This window comes from Carlito syrichta, unplaced genomic scaffold (assembly GCF_000164805.1).
Source record: "Carlito syrichta isolate Samal-C Ts95f unplaced genomic scaffold, Tarsius_syrichta-2.0.1 Scaffold311780, whole genome shotgun sequence".
Classification (NCBI taxonomy): Eukaryota; Metazoa; Chordata; class Mammalia; order Primates; family Tarsiidae; genus Carlito; species Carlito syrichta.
In genome coordinates this window covers 448,489-465,045 of record NW_007255876.1, presented here as the reverse complement: position 1 = coordinate 465,045, position 16,557 = coordinate 448,489, and the positions used below count along the sequence as shown (strand labels likewise).

Here is a 16,557-nt window from a genome sequence, read left to right as displayed (position 1 = left end):
TAAACAGCTACAGGTTATATTTTAAAGCAGAAAACTAAAATGGCTGTGCTATTGTCCACAAGCCAATTACATATTTATTGGGTTATAGCATGTTCTTAACCTAAGTCTTTTGTATACTCTGTTATGGCCCTCTCCATCAATTAAAGTCAATCTGTACTTGGAATGACATAATGAATCTTCATCAATCATTGGTAAAACATGAATGATTCAATTAGGATTGTTTTTATTCAGGAAATGTCAGATAATGGGATTATAAAAATTCTAAACACAAAGTTCAAATTAATAATCATTGACAAGGTTTTTTAAATACCTTTACAGTATATTTGGTAGTGTAAATATTTAATTTCATTTAAAAATCTACTTATGTACTGATGTCATTGCTCTTATTTTGTAAGTTCAATATAGTAATTAATGTTGTAAGAAAAGGAAAGAAAAATATTTTATAAAAGATTCATAGTGTTAATTTATTATGTGATCATTTTGTGATAAAATGCTTTCCCCAATTGAGTAAAAGATGCATGAATATTTTCAACTTTGATCTTTTAAACCTGGTGTACATTTTTTTATCTTTGTTCAAATCAAATTTAACTGTGCCTTTTTCACCTTTGAGTGTAAAGGAATTGTGTAAAGTAAGCTGTAATTGTTTGTGTATGATGGCTCAAATGTTGTTTCATTGGAATTAAAAATATACTGATTTTCATTAACATGGCATTTATTAATTTAAAGTCAATGAGTTCAGTTCCATGCCTTGTCTATTATGAAATGTGTATGAATATTTTGAAAACATAGCTTAGGTGTAGAAACTCTAAGAAAGGCAGTAAACAGCAGACACTCTCACTGCTATCCTGCCTGTTGTGCCCTTGACTATGTATCTTCTCTTCAATAAATCTACTTTTGTTAATTAAAAAAAAAAAAGCAGCTCTAAGAAAGTTGTTCACACAGGACAGCCATGAATACAGCGACTAATATGGAAAACAAACAAGGAAGAATTAATGTGCTGGGAGGGTGGAGGAAATTAATATACTCATCCTTGTTAACTCTGTGTTTTGGTTTCACAGCAAAAAAAGTTTCTACTGGTTTTAAATTAAAATGGAAAAATATGAGAACTTAGGATTGGTTGGAGAAGGGAGTTATGGAATGGTGATGAAGTGTAGGAATAAAGATAGTGGAAGAATTGTGGCCATCAAGAAGTTCTTAGAAAGTGATGATGACAAAATGGTTAAAAAAATTGCAATGCGAGAAATCAAGTTACTAAAGGTGAGTAAATGTGTATATTGAATTGTAAAAATGTGATTTATTTCTTGATCAAGTTATGGTTTTAGAAAAATATTACTGGTTTTTAAATTTGTTTTATTTTCATAGCAAGGTTTAAGATATACATTTCTTCAGCAATAAGAAAAAAATGAAATGATTAAATATACAAATTCATTTATCTTGTGAATTTAAATCTGATTTTAAAAGTATTTGTTCCTTCTCTTAGTATCTATCTGCCTATGTATCAGCTATCCATCATCCATCTATCTATCTTCTATCTATCTATCTATCTATCTACCTACCTACCTACCTATCATCTGTCCATCTCTCAATCATCTATCATCTAGCTATCTATCCTCTATCACCTGTCATCTATCATCTATCTATACTCTATCACCTATCTGTCATCTATCTATCTGTCACCTATCTATCTATCTATCCATCTGTCTAATATCTATCATCTATCTGTCTATCCTCTATCATCAATCTATCTCTCTGTCTATCAATCATCTATCGTCTATCTTTCTATCATCTAGCTATCATCCATCTTTCTCTCTATCATCTATCTATCTATCTATCTATCTATCTATCTATCTATCTATCTATCTATCTATCATCTACCTATCATCTGTTTTGTGGGTCCCAAAGATCCCTAGGTTTGGCGACTCATTAGGAGGACCACAGTCCTCAGCATGTAGTTGTGCTCATGGCTATGATTTATTACAGTGAAAAGATATAAAGCAAAATCAGCAAAGGGAAAAAGCACGTGGGGGAAATTGCAGAGGAAACCTGGCACAAGTTCAAGAGTTCTTTTTCAGTGGAGTCACACAGGACACACTAATTTCCTCCAGCAATGAGTTGTGACTGTCAGTGTGAAATATTGTCTACCAAGGAAATTCAATAGAGACTCGGTACCCAGAGTTTTTATAGGGTCACATGGGCAGTCTGCCTGGCACTAACCAAAATTCCAAGCTCCCAGAAGTAAAGCAGGTATTCAGCACAAAAAAAATATTGTTTGCACAGTAAACCAACTTTATCAGTTCTGAAGATGAAGGGAATGCTCCTGAAATCCAAGTTTCCAGGTGCCAGCCAGGGGCCCACTTTGCAAGCACACCTTTCTGAGGTAGCAGACTCAGGCCTACTTTGTTAAATCTTTTATTCTCTCCCTCTCTTATCAGTTTCATCAGAAATTTATTAATTTATTTATCTTTAGAACCAATGTATGACTCTGTTGATCAGTATTGTGTCTTTATTTTCTACTTCATTAATTTTTTTCCTTATTATTTGATTCCTTCTATCTATTTTGGATGGGTGTATTTTACATTTCTTTCTCCTAGCTTGTTGAAATATATGATTACTTCTTTAATTTCCAGGCTTTTTTTTCCCTCTTCATCTGTACAGTTAAGGCTATACATTCCCTGTAAGAACAACTTGATATGTATCTCCAATATTTTGATGATTGGTTTCTCATTTCTATTATATTTTTCTTAACACTTGAGTTATTTCCAAGCATATTTCTTAATGTTTGGACATGTGGAAATTTTGTGGTCCTTCTCCCCCAGTTATTTATTTGTGACACAATTGCCCTGAGTATATGCAATATAATAATTTATTCCTTTGAAATTTCATCACATTTGCTTTTCGGTTCCAAATATAGCCAAATAAAAAAATACTCCTTGGGTGCTTAAAAAGTATTCTATTTATGTCCATTCATTCATGTTTGTTAATTATGTTGTTCAAATCTTCTAAATTCTTACTGATTTTTAAAATATGCTTGTTTTACCCAGTACTGAGATAAGATATTATAAAATCTTTCTTTGTGATTATTGATTTTTCTACTTTTTCTTGTACTTAAGTTCATGTTTAGCTTTATAAACATAAAGAACATATTAATTAGTATATCATATTTAGAATATATATATATATTTTGAGTTGGAGTCTCACTCTGTCACCCAGACTGGAGTGCAGTGGCACACTCCCGGCCACTGCAGCCTCGACCTGCTGGACTCTGGCGGTCCTTCTGCCTCAACCTTCTAAGTAGCCAAAACTACAAGCGTGCACTACCTTGCCCGGCTAATTTTTTTGATTTATTGTAGAGATGAGGTCTCGTCAAGTTGTCCAGGCGGGTCTCAAACCCGCGGACTCAGGCAATCCACTCACCTCAGCCTCCCAAAGCATGGGATTACAGGCTGAGCCACCGAGCCCGGCTATATTTAGAATTATTAAATCTTCCTGTTGAATTAAATATTTTATCATCATAAAATAACTCTTTGTATTATAGTAATATTTTGTCTTAAAGCCTGTTTTGTCTGTAACTAATAAGGCTACACTAGTTAATTTTTTTTTCAGATTTTTATTTTATTTTTTATTGTTAAAATGTGGGGAACAATTCAGGATTAGGTATACAAGTGGTCATTGTACAGGTAAAGTTTGGGCCTTCTTTTGGTTCCCACTTTGCGATCAGGTACGCTTACTGATGTTATACTCTCCCCCCGCCACTAGTTAATTTTGCCTAGTGTTTCCATAGTATACCTTTTTTTGCATTTTTACTTTCTTTTTTTTTAAAAAAAATTATTTTAAAGATGTGGGGCACAATTCAGGGTTAGGTATACAAATGTTCATTATGTAGGTGCCCTTGTTGATGAGGTATTCCCCTTCTCCCCTGGCAGTCTCTCTCAACTGCCGATCCCGCTCCCCCCCCCATCCTCTGGCAGTTTCCCACTACTGACAAGTATTTTTACTTCCAATTTTTCCAAATCCTTGTTCAGGTGTATCTCTTGGGAATACCACATAGCTATATTTTGCTTTTTGTCCTGTTTGATCATTTTTGTGTTTTTTCCTTCTTTATTTCAATAGCTTTAGGGGGTGCAAATAGCCTTTGGTCTGGGCTTTAAGTATACCCACCACCCCTACCTGTGCACATTGTACCCAATAGGTGATTTTTCATCCCATCATACCTTCCTCCTTCCCCCCAGGTCTGCAGTGTCCATTATACCATTCTTTTTGTCTTTGTAGATCCTTAGTTTAGCTCCTACTTGTGAGAACATGCTGTATTTGACTTTCTGTTCCTGCGTTGGTTCTCTTAGGATGATGTTCTCCAATTCCATCCAAGTTGTTGCAAAAGATGTTATTTCATTCTTTTTGATGACTGAGTGGTATTCCATAGCGTATATATACCACATTTTCATTATCCATTGATTGGCTGGTAGACATTTAGGTTGTTTCCCCATCTTTGCAATCATGAGTTGTGCTGCAATGAACATGTGGGTGCAGGTGTCTTTTTAGTTTCATGGCTTCTATTCCTTTGGGTAGAACTTAGAAGTGAGATTGCTGGATCAAATGGTAGATCTCCTTTTAGTTCTTTGAGAACTCTTCATACTGATTTTCATAGAAGTTGTACTAATCTACACTCCCACCATAGTGTATAAGCATTCATTTTTCTCTGCATCCATACCAGCATCTGTTGTTTTTTGATTTTGTAATAATGGCCATTCTGACTGGTGTAAGGTGGTAGGTGTCTCACTGTGGTTTTGATTTGCATTTCCCTGACGATTAGTTGTTGAACATTTTTTCATATGTTGACCATTTGTATATCTTCTTTTGAGAGATTTGTATATCTTCTTTTGATTCAAATTTTGCCTTTTAAGTGAAATATTTAGTTCATTTGCATACAGTACAATATCTGATGTATTTTGGATATAAATTGCCACGTTAATATGTGCTATTTTGTATTTCTTTTTCTTTTGTTACTTTGGTTTGAATATCTTCCCCTTTTCCTCTCTGATAATTTGGAATTTATCCATTGTGTTTCTTTTAGTGGTTATGTTAAAGTCTAACATTATTTGATACTTTTTTTTTCCAGGCATGGGCTTCACTCTGTCACTCAGGCTGGAGCGCAGTGGTATAATCATAGCTCACTGCAGGCTCAACCTCTTGGGTTCAAGCAATCCTCCTATCTCAGCCTCCTGAGTAGCTGGGACTACAGGTGTATGCCATCATGCCTGGCCTCTCTAATACTTTTATCCTTTTTCCAGATAATACAAATCCCTTTTAATACTTTATGTCTGGTTATTCCTTTCCAACTCATATGCTAATAACATCATGTATTAACTCTTATTTTTTTAATACAACAAAACATCATTATTATTCAGTGTTCATTCAGGTTTAAATTTTCCACTTTGTTCATCCTTTCTGCATCTTAGATCACTCATTTGGGATCTCTTCTCCTCTTCTTGAAGTATATTATTTACAATTTCCTTTTGTGAGCATCTGTTGTGGGTAAACTATTCAATTTTAGTTTGTGTGAAAATGTTTTCATTTTGTCATTCCAGAAGGACGTTTTTACAAGGTATGAAATTTTAGCTTGGCAGTTATGGCAGTTATTTTCTGTCACTAAAATGAAAATAACATTGTTCTGCCCCATGACTTCTACTGTGGCTCTTAAAAAGTCAGCTATCAGTTCAGTTGCTGTTTTTTTGTAAGTGAATTTTTTTATGTTTAGGACTTTTTTTCTTTCAACTTTTAATTGACATATACATACAGAAAAGTATACATATCATAAAATTACATCTTCATCAATTTTCAAAAAATGAACAAGCTCATGTAAACAGCATTTTAAGTCAAAAACAGTATGTTAAAATCACCCCCAGAAGCTTCCCTTATGCCTCCTCCAGTCGCTACCATGTTCTTCTACCCAGGTAACAGCTAACCTGATTCTGAACAGCATAAAGTAGTTTGATTTCTGGCTACTTATAATATTTTCTCCCTTTGTTTTTCTCAATTTTCACTATGATGTTTCTAGCATGGATATCTTTTATCCTGCTTAGAATTCACTGGGTCTTCATGACTCATGATGTGATTTATTTTATTCATTTTGGAAATTTCTGAGCTATTATTTCTTCAAATATTATTTTGGCCCATTCCCTTTCACCTTTATTTTTGGGACACCAGCTAACATACATTAAATTTTCTCACTGAATCCTCTGTGTCCCTTTCCTGTTTTTCTTTGTCTCTGCACTGTTCTGCATAGTTTATTCTGACTCATCATTTAGTTTACTAATTCTTCTCTTCACAGTATATTATTAATCTCTGTCATTCAGTTGTTAATTTGGGGTTTTTTGTTTGTTTGTTTGTTTGTTTTTTTGAGCTGGAGTCTCATTCTGTTGCCCAGGCTGGAGTATAGTGACACACTCATGACCACCGCAATTTCGACCTGCTGGGCTCAGGTGATCCTTCCACTTCAGCCTTCCAAATAGCTGGAACTACAAGCGTGTGCCACCATACCTGGCTAATTTTTTTTATTTTTATCGTAGAGACGAGATCTTACCATGTTGTCCAGGCTGGTCTCAAACCTGTAGGTTCAGACAATCCTCTCACCTCAGCCTCCCAAAGTGCTAGGATGACAGGCTTGAGTCACTGTGCCCAGCCTGGGGTATTTTTAAATTATGAAATATAACTAACAAATAGTGCACAAAAGAATAATTATAGCTCAATGAATTTTCACAAAGCAAATATTTATGGAGCCACTCTCCAGTTCAAGAAGTAAAACATTGCCAACAACCCTTTTCAGGCACCACCCAGTCACTAACTCTTCCTTCTCTTTTAAGTTAAGCAGTATCCTGACTTGATGTTAATCACTGCCTTGATTTTTTTTCACATTTATTAGCTAAACATGCATTCTTTTTTTTAAACAAACTTTTTTCTTTAACAACAGATTCCAAACCTATAAACGTGCATTCCAAATCACTGTAGTTTATTTTTACTCATTCTTTTTTTAATTTAGACTTAAACATAAAGAAAAGGGTTCAAATCCTAACTGTACAACTCAGTAAATTACCAAAAAGTAAATATACCTGTGTGTCCCTAACCCAACTCAAGAATTAGAATACATCATCACCTCAGAAGCCCCCTCAAGCTTTTTCTCAATGATTACCCCTCATTATAAGTCATATGTTAATTATATGTGTTGCAAATTTCTTCTTCACTTCATGGGCTTCTCTTAATGGTCTCTTCTGGAAGTTGTTAATTTCACTGTAGTCAAGTTTTAAAAATCTTTTCTTTTATGGTTGGTGCCTTTTATGTCCTGCTTAAGAAGTCTTTCTCTGCCTAGAAATTAGAATATTATCCTACATTATTATCTAGAAGCTTAGTAGTTTTGCTTTTTATATTTACACTTTAATATGCCTGAAATTGATCTTAGCTGGTTGACGCAGTCAAATCTTATGATTTTTCCGTGTGGATGTCCATTTGTCCCAGAAACATTTATTGAAAATACCATCTTTCATCACCGTTCTGATGCTCTTTTTGCCACGTTCTTACATGTAGACATGATTTTTCCATTCTTTATTTCATTCCATTGGTCTATTTGTTTAAGTTTGTACTAGTATCCCACAGTCAGGTTTATTCTTTGTAAGTTTTTAAATCTGGTAGAATAAATTTTTCTATTGTGTGTTTATTCTACATGATTGTATTGACTATTTTTGTCTCTTTGTACTGCCATATAAAGTTTATTTTTTGTCGAGATGGAGGTCTCACTGTGTTGTCCATACTGGTCTCGAATTCCTGGCCTTGAGCAATTTCCCTGCCTCTACCTCCCAAAGCGCTAGGATTACTGCATAAGCCACTGTGCCTGGCCCTCCATATAGATTTACAATCAGCTTATCAATGTACATAAAACCTCTAGGAATTTTGTTGAATCTATATAGACCACTTTGGGGAGAATCAATAATTTACAATCTTGCATCTAGTTCATGAACATCATATAATTCCCTTTTTACTTGTCTTCTTGTCTTAAAGTACACTTTGTCATTAGTATAGTTGCACCAGCTTTTTTGATAATTATTAATATAATACATGTGTTTTAATCCTTTTTCCTATTAACTCTTCTGTGTCCTTAGGTGTAAAGTGTATCTCCTGTAAGAAGATCAGTTGGTTATTTTGTTTTATTTAGTCTGACAGTCTTTGTATTTTAATTAGAGCATTTTATTCATTTACATTTAATATAATTTCTATATTTTATATTAACAATTTTTTTTTAAGACAAGGTCTCGCTCTGTTGCCCTGGCTGGGGTGCAGTGGTGCCATCATGGCTCACTGAACTCCTGGTCTCACGTGATCCTTCCACGTCAGCCTCCTGAGTAGCTGAGACTACAGGCACACACCATTATGCCCAGCTAATTTATTATTAGTATTTTTTTTTTTTTTGTAGATACAAGGCCTTTCTATGTTGCCTAGGATGGTCTGGAACTCCTGGGCTCAAGTGATTCTTCTGCCTCGGCCTCCCAAAGTGCTAAGATTACAGGCATGAACCACTGCACCTGACCCCTAATTTCTCAGCGCAGTCACGGACTGAGTGTGGCAGGGACTTCTCCTCTTATGCTCTCACTGGCGCTAGTGGTCCACGGACTTTTACTCCCTTGGAGGTCATGTGGACCTTGAGGTCCACCACCCTGCTGCTGTAGTCAAATTCACTGTCATATCATGGGGGCATCAATCAAGAGGGTGGAGATGATGACCTTTTTGGTTCCCTCCTGTAAGTGAGCCCTAGCCTTCTCCAAGGTAGTGAAGATCAGTGGACTCTACCATATACCCAGTGTTAGCATGGCTCCATTTGATTTTGGTGGGATGTCACTCCTGGAAGATGGTGATGAGATTCCCATTGTTGACAAGCTTCCTGTTCGCAACCTTAAGGGTACTGTGGAACTTGCCATGAATGGAGTTGCACTGGAACATGTAGACTGTGTAGTTGAGGTCAATGAAGAGGTCATTGATGGCAACAGTATCCACTTTGCCAGAGTTAAAAGCAGCCCTAGTAACCAGGGTTTTACTCTATCACCCATGCTGGAGTGCAGTTGTGGGATCACCACTCACTGCAACCTTGACCTTCTGGACTCAGGCAATCCTTCTGCCTCAGCCTCCTGAGTAGCTGGGACTTCAGGTGTGTTCCACCACACCTGGCTAATTTATTTTTATTTTTTTGTAGAGATAAGTTCTCGCTACTTTGCCCAGGCTGGTCTGGAACTCCTGGGCTCAAGTGATTCTTCTGCCTTAGCCTCCCAAAGTGCTGGGATTACAGGCATGAGCCACTGTGCCTGACCTCTTTTTAGTAGTCTTTTAGAGATTATACTAGATATTGCTATATACGAACTTGACCTATTAATGCCCAAATGGGTACTTTTACAATACCAGAATCTTAGAAATTTTTACTTCAGTTACCTCTACCCTTTTCTCTCTTCCCCTCACTAGATATATATGTGTTATTGCTGTCTTGTATTTTAGTCCCAAATACTTTGGAAGCTGAGGCAGGAAGATTACTTGAGCCCAGGAGTTTGAGGCACTACAATTGTCTGAAGAGGTGGAAGAAGGAGAGGAGGAAGAGGAAGAGAAAAAGGAAAAAGAAGAAAGAGAAGGAGAAAGAGGAGGAGGAGGAGGAGAACTTCCACAATTAGGATTCCAGTAATCTGCTGATTCCCATTGCTTGCATTGAAAAATTAGCTGTCAGTCTTACTGTACTCCTTACTATCTTTCTTCTTCTGGATGCTTTTAAGATTTTATCTTTAACTTTGGTTTTTGGGAGTTTTACAATAATGTGCCTGGGTGTGGATTTTTTAAAATTTATCTTGCTTCAGTTTTATGGTTCTTACATCTGTAATCTGTAAAATAAAATCATCTGTCCTTTTTAGAAAATGCTCAGCTATTATTGCTTCACATACTGCTACTGTCCCATTCTTTCTCTTTCTTCTCCATTTAAATATTCGACTTTTTTTTTTCTTTTTCTTTTCTTTTTTTTTTTTTTAGTTGGAGTCTCACTCCGTTACCCAGGCTGGAGTGCAGTGGCATGCTCACTGCAGCCTCATCCTGCTGGGGTCAGGTGATCTGCCTCAGCCTTGTATGTAGCTGGTCACACAGGCACACACCACGTCTGGCTTATTTTTTTATTTATTGTAGAGACGAAGTCTCACCAAGTTGCCCAGGCTGATCCAGAACCCCTGAGCTCAGGCAATCCTCTTGCCTTGGCCTCTCAAATTGCTGGGATTACGTGTCTGAGTCACCTCGCCTAGTCAAGAATTCTGCTTTTTATATAGCCTTACCTATAGGTCTTTTATACTCTTCTCTGTATTTTTCATCCTTTGTTTTCCGTGCATCATTCTAGATATTTTCTTTTGTCCTATCTTCCAATTCAATAATTCTGTTTCATCTATGTTTAATCTATGGTTAAATTGGTTTCTTTTGTTTTGGAGTCTCACTCTGTCACCCAGGTCTGTTCATGGTCACTGCAGCCTTGACCTCTTGGGCTCAGGTGATCCTTCCAGCTCAGCCTTCCAAGCAGCTGGAACCACAGGTATGTGCCACCACACCTGGCTGATTTTTTGATTTATTGTAGAGATGAGGTCTTGCCAACTTGCTCAGGCTGGTCTTAGACTCCTAAGCTCAGATAATTCTTTCGCCTCTGCCTCCCAATAAATTGGTTTCTTGATTAAGTATATTTTAAATTCTAGAATTTGAATTTGACTGTTTTCTTATGGTTTCCAGTTTTCTGCCCAAACTTTCCATTTTGTTTTCTCAATTATTTAAATTATAGGCTTTTCTAAAGTCCATATTCAATAGCTCTGTTATCTGGATCGCCTATGTGTTTTTTTTCCTAGTGTCCAGCCAGTTTTGTATATTTTGTTCAGCTTGTCTACTTGCACTTGGTGGGGAAATTGTTATAAATTACCTAGTCTATTGTTAACTGTAAACAGAAGTTATTGTACTTTTCCATTCTAGAATTTTTGAGTCCTAATCTGCTATACCACTTTTTATAGTTTCAAGTTCCCTCAACTTTTTGAGGTTAGATTTTTTTTAAGCATAGTAATCTATATCTAATTATTATAATATCTGAAGTCATTTTGCATTTGTTTCAGTGGCCTGTATTTTCTGATATTTCTTACTTAAGGTGTCTTATTTCTTTGTATGCCTGCTTACCTTTGCTGGATGTTATATTTTAAATATTAGTTTTTAGGAATAATTTGAGGTTAAGGTGAAGATATTTTCCTCCAGAGACAATTTGTATTTTCTTCTTCCATGTTCGTGGTCACTATGCTAGTAATCAACTTATTGCCTCTCAGCTCCCAACCACTCCTTTAGACTTGCCTTGTGATGTTGGAGCTGGACTCCATAACATTTCTTCTTTGCCAGCTGGTTTGATTTTAGGTTTTGCTGATAGAGAGAAGGCATGGAACGCCACTGAAGTTTCTTAGTAAGACAGGTTCTGGTTTGCTTTTTGTTGGTGTAGCTGCGAGCACACCACCATGTGGGAGGTCCGGTAGCTCACTTCAGCAACTTTTGTGGTTGTACTCTGTTGCCCATCTGTACTTTCTGGTTATGTTTCTTTGCCAACTGCTGGCCATGCTACGGACCATCTCTGGCCTGAGTCCTCTGGCGAGTTTCTTCACCACTGATAATCTGTACCTTTCTATGTGCAATCATGCCCTTTTCAATGAAGAATAAATTCTTGGTGGTGGTTGGGGCTCTTCTAAATTTTTAGTTCCCTCTTGTGTACTTTTTCTCAGCCCTAAAGTAGTAGCTACTCTGTATTTGCTATTTAAAAATATCTTAGAGTCCTCTTTTACTCCTTTTAGTAACTAACTATATTTGCTAATTAACAATATTTATATTTAAATTTTCCCAGTTCTAGCTTCTGCCTGATACAGGCATGCTCCCAGCCCAGGACCTCCTTAGTAAGTTTAGAGTTTGTGCTTATGGTGTTTTGTTTTCTTGTGTTTCTCGTTCTCTTTTCATGTTGAATATTATTTCTGAAAATTTGTAGAAATGGTTTGAGGCTAAAATATCAAATGAGTATCAGAAATGCTACTCATTTGCTTCTGTTAGGTGCATGGGGATGTACACAGGGTAGTATGTTAATCCAAGTTCAAGGTTTGAGATTCCCTAAACCATTATATGTGATGTTAAGTCTAGTGATGCCTAGTTTATTTCTGTCAATTTTCACTCTAGAGGGTATATTTTTGGGTCCCAGCTTAAATTGGAGGTAGGTTCTCAGACAATTCACCTTTAGAAGGCTTTTGGACTTTGACTTTTCCAAAACGTTTAACCCCTTGAAACCACAAAAATCAAAATCAGCTTTTTTAAATTTTTAAATTATTTATTTATTTATTTATTTGAGTCAAGTTCTCACTCTGTCACCCAGGCTGGAGTCAGTGGCATGATCATGGCTCACCATAGCCTGGACCTCCTGAGCTCAAGTGATCTTCCCATCTCAGCCTGCCAAGGAGCTGGCACTACAGGTGCATGCCACCATGTCCAGCTAATTTTTTGATTTCTTTTTTGTTTTCTTTTGGGTAGAGATGAGGCCTCGCTATATTGCCTAGGCTGTTCTCAAACTTCTAGGCTCAAGCAGTCCTCTCACCTTGGCCTCCCAAAGTGCTGGGATTACAGGCGTGAGCCATTGCACCCAGCCCGTCAAAATCATCTTAATTGAACAGTTGACATTCTATTGTGATTTAACTTTCTTAATTTGCTAAAATAGAATTTGTCAGAAATGTTAGTTCTGTTGGAATAGGAGATTTGTGAAATGAAGGTATTTTGTTTTATTAGTGAACTGTGTGATCTATTATGAGTAACTTTTTCTATAATCTCACATTCAATTTAGCTTTTTCATATAATCTTTTAAACTTTAAACTTTTATCTTTTGGAGTGGGAAACACTACACTTTTATATCATGTAGAAAAAGAGATTTACTTTCTCTAAAAATAAGCCAATTTCAAAACCCTACTAAGGTCTTTAATTGGCTATGAGTTTTAGATATGATTTATCTTGTGATAACATTTCGGGACCATCTCAGTACACTTTCATGTGGAAAGAGAAATGCCATGGCTGCCTATTGGTTGGAATTTTGCTCTTATTCAGTTTCCTCCCTTCTTGTTTTCAGTGGGAGATGTGTTCCTATCATCAGATGATAGAAAATGGGTTTGTGAGCTAGGTACCATGGTGTGTACCTATATAGTCCTACCTACTCAGGAGACAAGAGGATGGCTTGAGGCCAGGAGTTCCTGATCATGCCTGTGAATAGTCACTGCACTCCAGCCTGGAAAGATACCAGATCCCATCTCTAAAAAAAATTAATAATAATAAACAGAAAATGAGATTGTCTTCCCCAATTAATTATAGTAACAACTCATTAAATTAAAATTTCAAAAGTTCAAATAATGTTTTGTCTAAAATATGCTTCTTCAGTTGTCAATGTTTATTTCAGATAAATAAGTAGGAGTTTGTTTTCAGCATATATCTATTCTTCTATGAAATGTTTTCTCTAAATATCTTTTCTACCCAGACTGATACCTTCTTGGGGGATAGACTGTATGTGCCTTTTCTTTTCTCTTCTCTTCTTTTCTTTTCCTTTCTTTTCTTTTGAGTTGGAGTCTCACTCTGTCGCCCAGACTGGAGTGCAGTAGCACTCTCCCGGCCACCGCAGCCTCCACCTGCTGGGCTCCGGTGATCCTTCCGCTTCAGTCTTCCAAGTAGCCAGAACTACAGGCGCACGCTACCACACCTGGCTAATTTTTGATTTATTATATAAATGAGGTCTTGACAAGTTGCCCGAGTGGATCTTGAACCCATGGACTCAGGCAAACCTCTCGCCTCAGCCTCCCAAAGTGTTGAGATTACAGGCGAGCCACCGAGCCTGACCTATGCCTTTCCGTCTTGGTATCCTTAGCCTTAAAGTCAACACTTTGCCTGTAGTTGGAGTTCAATAACTGTAGTTGGAGTTCAATTGAACTGGAGTTCAATTGCTGAATGAGTAATGAAAAAAAATCAATAAATATTTATTGAGCACGCAATATGTGCCTGGAATTCTTCTAACTGTTGGGAGTATAGGAGTGAGTTTTATTTAAATGGCAGAAGAAAGACAGTTTAAAAAAATAAACAGTATATGCTGGGTGCAGTGGCTCACCCCTATAAGCCCAACACTTTGGGAGGCCAAAATGGGAGAACTGCCTGAGCACACAGGTTCAAGACCAGCCTGGGCAACTTAGCCCAGGTTCAAGACCAGCCTGGGCAACCTCATCTCTACAATAACTCAAAAAATTAGCCAGGCATGGTGGCACGTGCCTGTAGTTGCAGCTACTTGGAAGGCTGAGGCAGAGGGATCACCTGAGCTCAGCAAGTTGAGGCTGCGGTGACCAAGAGCATGCCATTGCACTCCAGCCTGGACAACAGAGTGAGGCTTCAACTCAAAAAATAAAAATAAAAAAATAAACAGTATATACTAGGTGTGGTGGCTCACACCTGTCATCCCAGCACTTTGGGAGGCAGAGATGAGAAGATTGCCTGAGCTCAAGGTTTTGAGACCAGCTTGGGCAACTTGGCAAGATCTTGTCTCTGCAATAAATAAAAAAAATTAGCCAAGGTGTGGTGGCATGAGCCTGTACTTCCAGCTACTTGGAAGGCTGAGGTGGAAGGGTTGCCTGAGCCCAGGATGTTGAGGTTGTGGTGGCTGTGAGCATGCCACTGCACTCCAGCCTGGGCGACAGAGTGGGACTCCTACTCAAAAAATAAAAAATAAAACAAACAACATACTATCAGATAGGGATATATTCTAGGAAGTTAATAGGCAAAGACAGTACTGTCGTTTATAGTGCTAAGATGAGTGACTGAGGAGGTGACGTGATGCTGGGACCCGAATAACAGAAAGGAGCCAGCCATGTAAAGATCTGGGAGAGTGTTCTGGATACTAGAGACAGAACAAAAGCCCAATGAATGAAAAAATGACCTAAAGAAATTCCTGTATGTCCAGTTGTAATGTGAAATGAACCTTTGTCACTTTTTTTTGTCTGTATAGAAAAACCATAGCCCTTCCTACTTTGTGTAAGTACTTTCCGCATTGCATGGAGTAGTGGTGAGATCCCATGTCTTGCCCCCCAACACAGAACCCAAAGACAGAGATCCTCTCTTTCCGTCCTCTCATAGCCAGCCTCTGTGACTCAAGTTGAGCCAATGGAACGCTCCACCTGGGACTTTGAATCATGAAGGCATCAAATAGAGAAACAGTGTTTAGCAACACAGAATTTGGAAATTATTCAGGATGTATGTTGTGTTGGGTGTGCAGGGCAATAGTGGTCCACAGTGGCACTGGTGGAAAGATTTTACTTTTGTGCTATTGGTTACCTTTATAACTATAACATATAACATATTTACTCCTTTGTAAAGTTCTTATTATATTTCTGTTTCCTTCTTTCTTCTAATCATCTACCATCTGATTTTATTTATTTATTTATTTTTTGTTTTTTTTTTTTGATTTGGGGTCACACTCTTTGTTGCCCAGTCTGGAGGGCAGTGGCATGCTCATAGTCACCGCAGCCTTGACCTGCTGGACTCAGGTGATCCTTCTGCTTCAGCCTTCCAAGTAGCTGGAACTACCGGTGTATGCTACCACACCTGGCTAATTTTTTGATTGATTGTAGAGACGAGGTCTCGCCAATTTGCCCAGGCTGGTCTCAAACCCCTGGACTCAGGCAGTCTCTCGCCTCTACCTTCCAAAGTGCTGGGATTACAAGCATGAGCCACCACTCCCAACCTCTACGTTTCTTTTTCTCATCAGCTTCATTGTGTTCTCTGAGAGGAGAAAGGAGCAATATGTTTTTCAATTGTAATTTAAAAACTAAAATATGCCTGTGCAATTTACACTGTATATGCATTTTATTGATATATTTTCCTTATGCTAAGATTTACTTTAAATTATGGCTAATTGCTAATCATTTGATTTTGTAAAAACTATTTTGTGTTTTTTAAAACAATAGCAACTAAGACATGAAAATTTGGTGAATCTGCTGGAAGTGTGTAAGAAAAAAAAACGATGGTACTTAGTCTTTGAATTTGTTGACCACACAATTCTTGATGACTTGGAGCTCTTTCCAAATGGACTAGAATACGAAGTTGTTCAAAAGCATTTGTTTCAGATCATTAATGGAATTGGATTTTGTCACAGTCACAATGTAAGTATTTGGTTTAAATACTTATTTTGCCAATCATTGACTATCCAGATATCAGTCACTTAACTGGTACCTCATTTAAACTTTGAACCAGTACAATAATTGAAATGAACCATGTTACTTTGATATTGCCAATGTTTGTGTCATAATACATGTATACTTTATTTATTTATTTATTGAGTTGGAGTCTCACTCTGTCACCCAGACTGGAGTGCAGTGGCTGCTCCCAGCCACCACAGCCTTGACCTGCTGGGCTCTGTCTATCCTTCTGCCTCAGCCTTCCAAGTAGCTGGAACTACAGGCGCGTGCTACCACA

At 37.3% G+C, this 16,557-nt stretch overlaps 1 protein-coding gene across 1 annotated transcript in view; it reads left to right on the top strand.

Moving 5' to 3' along the window:
* The window catches only part of CDKL2 (cyclin dependent kinase like 2), a 55,253-nt gene that overhangs the window by 3,553 nt on the left and 35,143 nt on the right, over nucleotides 1–16,557 (top strand). Inside the window, exons 2-3 of the mRNA XM_008069050.1 lie at nucleotides 1,059–1,257; nucleotides 16,050–16,244. Of these exons, the coding sequence (XP_008067241.1) occupies nucleotides 1,090–1,257; nucleotides 16,050–16,244 (363 nt within the window). The 5' untranslated portion in view covers nucleotides 1,059–1,089. The remainder of the gene's footprint in view (nucleotides 1–1,058; nucleotides 1,258–16,049; nucleotides 16,245–16,557) is intronic.